We start from the raw sequence: 13072 nt of genomic DNA, 5'->3' as shown, positions 1-13072 counted from the left end.
CCGCTGACGACGCCTCAAGTCCCGCCCCCGTCTCCCCACCCCGCCCATCATTTGCATGGTGGACCCCGAGGTCGCGGTGCTGTCGCCGCCGCCACTGGAGCAGGCGGGACCACTAGAAGCCCTCGGCTATACCCGGAAGTCGCTATCCCGCCTCGACCCCGCACTTCCGCCCCCAAAGCACCCGTGGACCACTGCCAAAATTAAGGCGCTGGCCGGTGCGTACCGAGCGAGTCGACCAGTCTGCGGCCGACGCAAGCCCCGCGACTAGGGAGGTTGGGCGCCCCTGTCCAGAAGCCCGCAGTCCCAAAACGGCCACTCGAGGCCCAGGCGGGTCGGCAGCCCCGCCCAGCTCCCCGTCTACCTCAGCCTGGCTCACCTGCCCCGCGTGAGCCGCGCCTTCCAGGCGGACGAGGCGCTCTTCCCGCCGGCGCGTGCTCTGCTAGGCCGGCCGCGCCAAGACCAGAGCAAGGAAGAGGGCATGCGCGGGCGTCCGGAGCGCGCGGCTCCGGGGCGAGCGAGCCGCGGGGGGATCGTGACCCACAAAATGGAAAAGTGGACCACCCTTTTTGGTTTTAGTATCATGGTAACAGTCATATAGACTCCATGGCCTAAGGGAAAGGGATATTAATTGCGAGATCTGAGAGTCAATGAATAAAAATAGGGCAAGAAGACGAGAGCGAAATGGGTAGAAAGAAAAAGGCACGGTATGGAACCCTGAAAAAGTCTAAGGCCTTAGAGGAACAACCATTATAATATTGTCGGGGGGGGGGCATATTTCTTCTCAGATGAGACAAAGAGAATTGACAGCGACTAACGACGTGTGGTATTGCTCGCAATGTTGTTTACTTTATTCCAAGGCAACACTGACCAGCTCACATCTTCCATATACTTTCCATAGCATGCCAAGTTCAAACCTGATATCCAAACAAGGTCAGAGTTACCACACTGTGAGCTACAGTTAGAACAAAACAAATCACGCAGATCTTTTTTTTCCCTTTTTACAGATAAATTGCCAGAAACTTTAAAAAGTACTCGATCATTTTTTTTCTCTAGCATCTTAACAATTTAACTCTGGTATCTGATCTTCCCTGCTATCTTCTGTTGTCTACCCTATTATAACTGTACCTTGTAATGACTTGAAAGAAGTTTATCATTCACTTCCTGGTGGATTCCAACTGAAGATAACCAATCTGGAGATAACGATCCCAAGAGCCACTTCAAAGTCAACTGGCCATGGAGAAGAATAACAGGTCAAACCATAGTGCAATATCATAAATCCAGGTAGGGGTAACAGAGACTAAATTTTAAAGCCTGGAGAAATAGAGAGATAAACTGGGACTGCATACATTTGTGAGATAAAGTGTGAGGAGACTTGAGAATAGATCTATGGATATGGCCACTAGTCATTTTTAAAAGTTCTTTAAGTTAATACTAGTATGTGGGTGAGCCACTGTGGCCCTAAAAGACAAAAGTGGGAAAGGCTCAAATTTGGATCTGAGAAATATGTGAAATCCTGAGGGAATGTATTGAAAGAGATCTAGAAAGAGGATAACAAAAGTGTGTAACAAACCACTTTGCCAAATATGATGACTGATATGATATTAATGCCACTTGGTTGGGATGAAAGGGAATTTGTTTTAAAAATTAGAATTTTCTCTTGCCATAGAGTGCTCTGGAGGGTCATCATCCTTCAGGACCCACAGAGATAATGACAGTAATGGCTTCCACCATGATGATGGTTTTCTCCATCCATGATACTAACCAATATGGAGATTCTATAATCCTCAAATGATAGCTATAAGAAGCCACAAAGAGGCTAAAGACAGTGGCAGGATAACCAGAAAACCCTGCCCAAGGAAGGCTGGTGAGTCAAGAAGCAGGAAAATGGTTAGGAACCATTTCACTTCAAAGTCTCACTTTGTTAGTTTTGAAACAGCCAGCATTTTTAAGCTTAAGTAAATCACTTAAATTTAGAAGAGATAATATGGGACAGAAATAAATCTAAATGATACCCCTGGTATCCTTACTTAAAGAAAGTTATTTAATGAAAATATCTAGTGAACCCAACACAATATTCTTCATTGAAGAAAAAAAGTGATAAAAAGCTTCCAAACTCAATGCAAATAAAATTGAACATGTAATTCCACAGACTGAAAGTTATTGAAGAAATATTGTGTTCAACTCTGTGCTAGGTGCTGATATCAGAAAGATAAAGACATGAGTTAGTGGGAAGCATTGTAACTTGGTAATCAAATCCCTGGTTTCTGACTTATGTTTGAATCCTAACATGAGCATTTACACATTCGTGAACTCAACCTTCTTGAGACTCATTTGGAAAATGGGAAATCAGAGAATCTTCTGCATAAGGCTGTTGTATTAAATGAAATAATATATGCACAGCATTTAATATGTAGTAAGTATTCAATAACATTTATTATTATTACTATTGCAAAATGGTGGAGGGGGTTTTAATGGTGGGGTTTTTATTGTTGTTTTGGAGTTTCTTGGGAGGGATAACTCCCCTTGATTACTCACAGGTAACTCCTGTGAAAGATAAAGAGGGAGAAACAGAATTGAGCTGGCAAGACCTTGAGGCCATAATACTTATATGACATAGGGGCGGGGGGTGGGGGGAAGAGGAGGAATGAAAACAACACAGAAAGAACCTCAAACTATGATGCAGAGCTGAAAAAAAGCTCAGCAAACATAATAGGGAATTCTGAAGCAAATATCATCTATTAGGAAGTCCCATACTAGGTAGAAATGGCCAGGCTCTAGTTCCTTTTGTGCTGAGGCTAACCAGAAAGAGTTTAGCCTCACCTTGAATGTTGCAGTGACTCCTAAGGCACTGAGGATGGAGCACGTTGGCAAATAGCAGTCCTTGCAGCTGAAAGAGAAATCCAGTCAGTGCACTTCCATGGTTAGCATTTGGAGTTCATATTCTAATGAGGGAAACTGAAAGTACACAAGTGAAGAAATAAATATACACTGTGCCAGATGTTTTGTGTGCTTTGGAGAAAGATAAAGCAATGCAAGAGTGTTAGGGGGTGCAAGAGAGAGGGAGTACTAGTTTATATAGGATGGTCAGGGAGTGCTTCTCTGATAAGCCAGCATCATCCAGGGACCTGAAGGAAGAGAGGGAACAAATTATGTGGATAGCTAAGAAAGGAGTATTACAGTCAGATGCAACAGAAATGCAAAGGCACTGGGACAGATTATGTGCCTACATGTTTGAGGAACAACAAAGAGACCAGCATAGCTAAAGCAGAGTGAGGGAAGGGGGAAAATAAGAGATGAGTTCTCATGGGTGTTGGGGTGGGAAAATAGTGTATCATGTAAAATGCTGCCTTTCAAGGCATGGTGATAACTTTTACTCCAAGAGAGATAGAGACTTATTCAGTGTCACCAATTGACTGTTAATAAGTATATTAAGATGTTCAAAGCTGAACTTCTGATCTTCACCCTCCCCCAGATCTACTTTTCCTGGGATCTTTCTCATATCAACTGATCATACTTTCCAGTTGCTCAAGCCAAAACCTTGGTATTACTCTCGGGTCCTTTCTTTTCTTCAAATGCCACATACAAACCATCAGCAAATCTTACTGAATATTCTTCAAAATAAATTCTAAATATAACCACTGTATATCACAGCAACAGATACCAACCTGGGTTACTGTAAGAGCCTCTGGTCAGGTCTCACCATCTCCTTCTTGTTCCCAGTCAAATTTATTCTCAACACATTAGCCAAAGGGATTATTCTAAACAGTAAGTAAATCTTCAGAAGGGCCCAGTGGATCCTCAACTTATTCAAAGTAAAAGCCAAGGTCCTTAAGTGGTTGAAAATGCCCTACATAATACAACCCTGCCCCATACTACCATACTGACCTCATCTCCTACCATTTTCCTTCCTCCAGTTCTTTCTGTCTGGTGGCCTCTGTGATGTTCTTTCAGTACTGCAAGTATTCTTCTACCTTATCGTCTCTGAAATGTTCTCCAAAATGTCTCTGTCTGGAACACTCTCACATGATATGCAACCAACTACCTCCCTACTACCTTCAAGTATTCATTCAAATAACACTTTCCAATCAGACTGTTACAAGATAACTCTATTTAAAGTAGCAACATGCCCTGTCAGTATTCATGATCTCACTTATACTAAGCAATTTTTTTCCATAGCACTTACTACCCTCAACACCATAAAGAATTTTTTGTGTTTCCATCTTGTTTACTGATATATATCAAATTCCTAGATCAATGACACGAGGGTCAAGCACATCATAGGCAGTCAATAAAAATTTGTTGAAAAAAATTGTATAGTGTATTTTTTAATTTAATGTGCAATCCATTTAGTGTACAATAGAATAACAGATTATAATTTGTATATACTAATGCAGGTAGTACATTCATATATAATATTAATTTTAAATATAATTTCATTTTCTTATTAAGTAGGAGTGTCTTTGAATATGTTAAGTTAAACCAAATTAAATTGCCCACTATTTTTAGGTTAGAAAATGATTTGATTTTACATATGTTTCAACTGAATACTAACATTTTCTCCATATCGTAAATAAATAGCATGATAGGAAAAACTTTTGAACAATTATTAAATTGCAAAGTCACACATGTAGTGTTTAATCTCCAAATATACAAAGAACTTATGGCGTTAAGGATGACTGTCAAATCTATAACGTTTATTACAAAAGAAAGTCACATTCAAAAACAATGTGCAAAATTATAGTATAGGAAATGAGATGAAAAAGGAAATTATTTGAGGGTAGTAGTTTATAACATCCTGAGGGATTTTTTTTTCTTCACACCTCTTTAGCTCTCCACATGTTTTTCAGAAAGAAAGACTTTGGAGAGGGTTCAAACAACAACTAACGTAAGAACTAATATAATTGAAAATTTGGAAAATACATTTATTCCAAAGCCTAACTGAAGTGGAACTATTTCATGTGAAGAGGAAAAACCTGAGACAAAAAAAAAAATTAATATCTGACTTTAAGACATTTTTACAAGTGATACTTTTAAAAAAGATAGAGGGGCGCTTGGGTGGTGCAGTCGGTTAAGCCTCCAACTCTTAGTTTCGGCTCAGGTCATGATCTCAGGGTCATGAGATAAAGCCCCATGTCAGGCTCTGCACTCAGCTTGGAATCTGTTTGAGTTTCTCTCACCCTCTCCCTCAGCACCTCCCCCTGCACGCACTCTCTCTTCATCTCTCTCTCAAATAAATAAATAAATAAATAAATCTTTAAAAAAAAATAGATATAGGGCGCCTGGGTGGCTCAGTTGGTTAAGCGACTGTCTTCGGCTCAGGTCATGATCCTGGAGTCCCAGGATCGAGTCCCGCATCGGGCTCCCTGCTCAGCTGGGAGCCTGCTTCTCCCTTTGTCCCTCCCCACCTCTCATGTGCTCTATCTCTCTCATTCTCTCTCTCAAATAAATAAAATCTTTAAAAAAAATAAAAAATAGATATAAATATAAAGGAGCATATCTACATCCAAAAAAGAAATAACCCATTTAAAAAATGGCAGAAGACATGAATAGACATTTTTTCCAAAGAAGACATACAGATGGATAACAGACACATCAACATCACTCATCATCAGGGAAATACAAACCAAAATCATAATGAGATACCACCTCACACCAGTTAGAATGGCTAAAATCAACAACACAGGAAACAACAGGTGTTGGTGAGGATGCAGAGGAAGGGGAACACTCTTGCACTATTGGTGGGAATGCAAACTGGTGCAGCCACTCTGGAAAACAGTATGGAGGTTCCTCAAAAAGTTAAAAATAGAACTACCCAAAACCCAGCAATTGCACTACTAGGTATTTACCCAAAGGATAGAAAAATACAGATTCGGAGGGGTTCATGCACCCCGATGTTTATAACAGCTTTATCAACCATAGCCAAACTATGGAGAGAGCTCAAATGTCCATCAACCGATGAGTGGATAAATAAGAGGTGGTATATATATATACAATGGAATATTACTTAGTCATCAAAAAAAATGAAATCTTGCCTTTGCAATGACATGGATGGAGCTAGAGTGTACTCTGCTAAGCAGAATAAGTCAGTCAGAGTAAGACAAATACCATATGATTTCACTCATATGTGGAATTTAAGAAACAGAACAGATGAAGATATGGGAAGGGGGGAAAAGAGAGAAAGAGAGAGGGCAAGAAACCATAAGAGACCCTTAGTCACAGAGAACAAACTGAGGGTTGATGGAGGGAGGTGGGTGGGGGATGGGCTAAATGGGTGATGGGTATTAAGGAGGGCACTTGCTATGATGAGGGTATGTTATATGTAAATGATGAATCACTAAATTCTACTCCTGAAACAAATATTACACTATATGTTAACTAGAATTTAAATAAAAATTTGAAAAAAATAAAAAATAAAGTAGTGCATCTGTTTAATTTTTTAAATCATTGTCTAGTTTTTTAGGTAGCAGCAGAAAAAGAGTGTAAAGAGATCTGAGATACACTGAAAAGTATATATTTTTTTCACATATTAATCTGAATTTGAGAGGTACAGCTCACTTCATGAGAGCATTTCAAGTCCCAGCTTTCTGTTGTTCTGCATCACCTAGGGCAGGATTTAACAAACTACAACCTGAGAATCAAATTCTGCCTGTCACCTACTTTTGTAAATAAAATTGGAGCGTAGCTACCTCCATTCATTTATGTATTTTCTGTGGCTGTTTTCACCTTACAGTAGTAGGATTGAATAGTTGTGACAGAGATCATATAGCCTACAAAACCTGAAATAGATACTATCTGGCCCTGTATAGAAAGTCTTCCACCCCCTGCCATAGGGTGTTGTCTTTGCTTACATGGTCAGTGCTAGCTCACTGCCAAAGCACCCACATTCCAGGCTAGGGGAAGAGAACAAAAGACCAAGTGGAAAGCAAACAATTTCATTTCCAAAGACCAACCTGAACTTGCTCAGATTATGTCTCATTTACTTCATTGTCATGGGGTAGACATGTGCTCAGCAAAAATGCAGTGGGTCAGAAATGTGCCCAGTTAACATATGTGTGGGTGGGTCTGTTACTAAAAGGAAAAAGGGTAAGTACATACTGGGGAACGCTGAGCAGTTTCTGCCACAATTGTTGTGTGGGGGGGTGGTATAGATGGAAATAAGAGTGGAAATAAATAAACCTCTTGAAACATCTGCCTTCATTGAATGAATTTTGACAATTAAAAGCACTTCACAAAGTAGGAGCCTATTTTCCAGGAATTTTGTCTCTTCCTTACTTATTCTTAGTTAAATGTAATTCACCCAAAAACTAGTAATGCTAATATTTTAAAGAGCAGATCATCATATTTGGTATTTTTCTTTCAGTGACTAGAAAGCCTTCAGTCTGGGCAATGGTAACTTTAGCCTGGTATGTATGCCTCCTCTTCTTCTTACTCTATAATATACCTCAGTGTCATTTCAATGATGGTACCTACAAATTCACTTGCTTCAGGAGCATTTTTACACTTCCTCTCCATCTTCCTGGCACACATAAACACATATAAACAAGATATGTGCTCAACAACTTAATATTCACTTATATGTTTGAATGCTTTTTTAAAAAAAAAGATTTTATTTATTTATTTGACAGAGAGACAGTGAGAGAGGGAACACAAGGAGGGGCAGTGGGAGAGGAAGAAGCAGGCTTCCCGCTGAACAGGGAGCCCGATGAGGCTCCATCCCAGGACCCCAGGATCATGACCTGAGCCGGAGGCAGACACATAACGACTGAGCCACCCAGGCACCCTGATATATGTTTGAATGCTTTATGTTAGCAAGTCCCCATAAGACGCATTCCAAGGAATGTGAAGATAGGCTTATTAAATAGGGCAGAGTCAGCAAACTACAGTTCAAGAGTCAAATCCAGCCCACTACAGGATGTTGTAAATGAAGTTTCAGAAACCACAGCCGTTCTTTTTCATTTACATATTGTCTATGGCTACCTTTATACTACAAAAACAAAGTTGAGTAGTTCAGCAGAGATTGTATGACCTGTAAAAAGCCTAAATTACTATTTTGCCAATTAAAAAGAAAGTTTGCCAATCCCCCAACTACAACATTCTGAGGAGCCCTTACTTTTGTTTGAACTCAGGATTATAAGTAGAATAGCAATAAGTGAGTTTGAATGTAAGCAAGAATTTAACTCTAAGTATAGACAAACACTAGAATTGATTTCCTTTTACATTTCTTGAAATTTTTCCTGGAGCTTCTAAGGGCAGAAAAGATACTGATTTCATTTGGAAATATTTTAACAAAATGAATAATAAGTTTAATGAGGTTTAATGGTTCCTCCCATTGGGATGAACTGTTTCAAATCTGTTATATAAACTTACTACATTTACTATGTATATTTACTGTGAAACCAAATATCCATAAAAGCATTTTCTTTTTTAAAAATTATTTATTTATTTATTTATTTATTTATTTATTTATTTATTTATTTATTTGACAGAGAGAGAGAGTACAAGCAGGAGGGAGAGGCAGGGAGAGGGAGAAGCAGACTCCCTGCTGAGCAGAGAGCCCAATGTGGGGCTCCATTCTAGGACCCTGGGATCATGACCTGAGCCGAAGGCAGACACTTAGCTGACTGAGCCACCCAGGTGCCTCTCCAAAAGATCATTTTAAAATTAGAGTAGATGTTTCAAAAGAAGGAAAGAAAAATAATTTCACTTATTTCTGTTCCATGATTGTATTTATAAACAAAAAATAGAATCAATCATTACAACTTAGATTTTAACATTTTTGCTCTACTTGTGTCCCCATGATTAGAACCTTGTAGGATAAACTGAAATTATTGTGGTATAAGCAGAAGTATTAATCTTGAGATTTTTTTTACATTTTGTTTTTTTTTAATTTTGGGATTTTTTTAAAATCTTGGGATATTTTTAAATTATTGCTACAGACATACCTATTAAGACATTCTTAATAAATTCCCTCATGTTTTAATATTAATATTTCAACCCAATACTATGCATTGGGTTCCATTATTTTTGCTGCAGTTTCCTTTGTGATAAGGTTATTGAAATATTCACCCCTTGCATAAAATCATAAAGAATTTTAGTCCAAGAAAAATGTTTCAAGTTCCATGATAGCTTCTGACATCTATTTTATTAAATTTTACTTTTAAATGTCTCTCATGTTTCTCTTCAGTAAGTGTCCTAATATATTTTGTTGTCAAACTAGATTCTCACAAGTTGAGGTATTTAATCCAGGTATTTAATCCACTTATGTTTGCACTTAAAAGAGAAAATTTATGAGAAATATTTAACAACTAAAAATCAAGTATAAAATGTGTCCAAATATTGAATAACACAGGGGCGCCTGGGTGGCTCAGTCGTTAAGCATCTGCCCTCAGCTCAGGTCGTGATCCCGGGGTCCTGGGATCGAGCCCCACATCGGGCTCCCTGCTCCATGGGAAGCCTGCTTCTCCCTCTCTCACTTCCCCTGCTTGTGTTCCCTCTCTCACTGTGTCTCTCTCTGTCAAATAAATAAATAAAATCTTAAAAAATATATTGAATAACACATTAAGTTAAACCAGAGTTAGAAAGCATGTTACTGCTTGCCAAAATAATAATAATTCTCCCATTTACTTATCTTTAACCAATGTTGAAATTCTAATTCATTTTTTATTTCTTCCTTCCTTTGGAGGAAGTTGAGTAAAAATCAGTAGGTAATCATAATCAAGGATCTCATATTCATTAACATCTTTCAAGAACATATATTTCAATTCTTCTCTGCCTGAGTTAACACAATGCACACTGGAGGGTGAAGAATAAACGCAAGACAAAAGAAAATCAACAAAAGGACAAAAGAGTAGAGGAGAACACAGACACAAATGGGTTAAAAGAAAAGAATGAGAGAAGAAGAATTCAAGATGATACTGCTTTAATAGTATCTGGGAGTACACAGGGGAGGCTAGGAAGAAAAGGAATTGTGCTGACCTGTAAGAAATAGGCTGTTTCTGGGAGCTGTCCAATGTACTAACAGAACGGCCACATAACTTACCTCCTTAGTAGGAATTGTCTTTGGGAATTCTTCCTGGAACAAAGGCATCTCTTTACTCACCCTTTAAGGCTATTTCTTCTAACCCATCTTTAAAACAATTTCCTAACATGTTACTCTGCTCTTCCGTGTCTTCTTAAAAATCCCTACACTGAAAAATAAATATAGCTACTGGCAAAGAAGGAAAAATGAACCCTTCTTCGTTAAAATATTAGAGATAATATGAAAACAGTAAAACTTCATTTTCCTTATACCAAATTTTAAATGTCCTTTCATCTCAAAAACATGATCTAATGATAACTTTTAAATCTCCCTTAAATAGAATTCAGTATAGCTTCCACTCTTAAGTCCTGTAGGGCAGTACCAATCAATGAGGAAAATAAGCCAGATGGAAGTGAAGATTTATCTTTGTTCACAAATACAAATCCGCAATTTAAAAGTCCAAAGACTTCACAACAGAGGGTGAGCTGATCGACCCATTGGCTTATCAAAGGGTAAATCGCGTTTTTGAAAGGAGATTGAAGATGTTTTGTTTTGGCGGAGGGAGGGTTTGCTTTGCCCTCCCCCCCCCCCCCCACACACACTCTGGGGTTAGACAGTGAAGTACACTCAGAGAAAATATTAGGAGCCTCCTTTTTTTCATTTTATTGCCGTCATAACTTTTGCCCTGAAGTAAAATCTTTCACTTTACATGAGTAGGAGATAAGTAGGGAAAGGAAAGTCAAGTATCTCAGTTGTTAGGCTGATTACAACAAAACCGACTTTAGAAGTCAGGGTTTGTAACGCGGCAGGAGAGCTGTTTCGATGCCCTAGAAGGAGAAAGCCGGTTCCAACAGCGACTCTTGGGAATGCGCTCTCCGCCCCCCCTACCGTGCTTACTTAAGCTAATGGAAGATCTTGCCTTTCAGTAGCCGCTGCACTGGGATACCAGACAAACAGCTCCCCTCGACCCCTGGCAGACAGGGCCCCTCTTCAGGACATCATTAAAAGCACATGCACTTGTTTCACACCCATTGGCAGCCTCGGGTGGCAAGATTCAGGACTTCTACTCTGAAGCCAAGGAGAAGCCAGAGTGGTGGAAAACATCCTCGCTTTGAAAATCCAAAGCTAAATGAAAGAGCTACATGAGATAAGGAGCCTGAAGAATATTAGTTGGCTGCGGGGGTGAGGAGAGACACAAAAAGCACAGCAGGTAAGAGGCTGGGGGTTGTTGCCAAACTGTCCCAGGTGGCGCATCGAAAAGGATCTCAGAATTGGAGGCCTATCCCTTTGAGACTTCCATGCGTGTTCAAGCTTGTCTTCTTCCATCAGTTTCGAGAGGACGACATTGTCCGAGCCTTCCCTATCGGTGCCACTAATCCTGTTATCAGCTTGGTTATAAATATTAATTCCCCTGGCCCTTCGGTGATGGTGCCGCATCAGATTCAGAGCTGTTAGGAGTCTCGCCCCTCCCTGCGAGAAACCGATGCGAGGCAGGGCCAAGTCGATGCGATGGCGGCCTATCCGGAGAGGTGCGTGGACGCCACTGTACTGGACTTCGTCGCAGACCTGTCCTTGGCCTCCCCTGGGCACCCTCTCCTCTGCGACTTCGCACCCGGGGTTCCCTTTGGGGACCGGGACCTTGTGCTCCGAGAGGGAAGACGCGGGAGGCTGGCACGCTTTGAGGAGGAGGATCCAGAAGAGGAGGGCGAAGTAGACGAGGGGGAGGAGGAGGAGGAGGAGGAGGAGGAAGAGGAGCATGGGAGAAGCGCCTCCCCGCTGGGCCGTCCCAAGAGGAAAAGGGTGATCACCTATGCTCAGCGCCAGGCAGCCAACATCCGCGAGAGGAAGAGGATGTTCAACCTCAATGAGGCCTTCGACCAGCTGCGAAGAAAGGTGCCCACTTTTGCTTACGAGAAGAGGCTGTCCCGAATCGAGACCCTACGCCTGGCCATCGTCTACATTTCCTTCATGACCGAGCTCTTGGAGAGCTGTGAAAAGAAGGAAACCGGCTGAGCCGGAGTGGGATGGAGGGGTCTGTCCCCTCTTCCTGGGCGCGCGCGGGCTTGGGGTGCTTCGGGATCCGGCAGGGTGCGGCCGAAATGCCAGGAGGGACTCTTCAAGACAGAATGTCTGGCCTTCTGGAGTTTGGTTTGGAGTTGCGAAACCCCCACAGCCCTCGAGAAGAGTGGCGGCCGTAGAGTTAACATACACGCGAACGCTCTCCATGGAGTCTGGGGCAGGGGCGGGCGCGGCACCTTGGAGTGAGAACGCGCTGGGCTGTCGACGCGAGCGCCCAGAAACAGCTTCTGCCGGCCTGTTGGGTGAGGAGCTAATCCTCTCCCCAAACTGCAGACTTCAGGGGCTTCTGTAAAGTCCAAAATCTTCTCTTTTCCTTAAAAAGAAAAAAAAAGAAGAAATAGACGTTCTTACCTTTTTTTTTTTTTTTTTAAGTCAGTGCTGCCCAATCTCAGGCAGGCGCTCCGGTCCTGCCCGCGTCCTTAGTTGGGGGGGGGGGGGGTCCTGCGACAGAAACATTTGCAAGGGGTGAGGGGTCTTCTGAGAGGCCAAGGGACTCCGGACCTCTGGTCTGGTCCTCTTTGGCTTGTCTAGAGACAGAAGGAAGGAAATGAAGGAAGGGGAGTCCAGGGTACAGGCGACCTCTGAGGAGGGACATCATTCTCCCCTCTTTTCCCCTTAACTCGCAGAACCGGAAACCTTGTTCGGGTCGCTCCAGGACACCGACGCTTGAACCCGGCGGTGGACTGGGGTTGCTCGGGCTCAAGCGCCGGGGATGCTCCTGGGCTTGCCGGGATGTTAGGCTCTCGGGACTTTGGCCGCCGAGCGGGGCTTCCCCCCTGCGCTTCCGGGAGAATGACCTGGTCTTCCCAGGCGCAGCGCAGTTTGAGCGCGCACTTTAAAATTTTTAGCTGTAGGTAGAGAAGATACCTTTCTTTGTAGCCGCATCTAGGAACAGGAAAAGCAAAAACTCAAAGGAGGAGAGGCATTCTTCCACTTTGGAATGGAGTGTGGGTGATGGAGATGAGGTTGAAGCAG

At 41.8% G+C, this 13072-nt stretch overlaps 1 protein-coding gene across 1 annotated transcript; it reads left to right on the top strand.

Moving 5' to 3' along the window:
- Window positions 1–11527: 11527 nt before the first annotated feature.
- FERD3L (Fer3 like bHLH transcription factor) lies at window positions 11528–12031 on the top strand. The gene has a single exon (XM_035020708.1). The coding sequence runs from the start codon at window positions 11528–11530 to the stop codon at window positions 12029–12031; it is 504 nt and encodes a 167-aa protein (XP_034876599.1).
- The last annotated feature ends 1041 nt before the right edge of the window (window positions 12032–13072 follow it).

This window comes from Mirounga leonina, unplaced genomic scaffold, assembly GCF_011800145.1.
Source record: "Mirounga leonina isolate KUSES-001 unplaced genomic scaffold, KU_Mleo_1.0 Mir_174, whole genome shotgun sequence".
NCBI lineage: Eukaryota > Metazoa > Chordata > Mammalia > Carnivora > Phocidae > Mirounga > Mirounga leonina.
The sequence above is the reverse complement of the archived record's forward strand: the minus strand, read 5'-3'. Positions and strand labels throughout refer to the sequence as shown.

What these genes read in the sequence shown, in the direction of transcription:
- FERD3L (XM_035020708.1), top strand. Translation starts at nt 11,528, where the DNA reads ATGGCGGCCTATCCGGAGAGGTGCGTGGACGCCACTGTACTGGACTTC.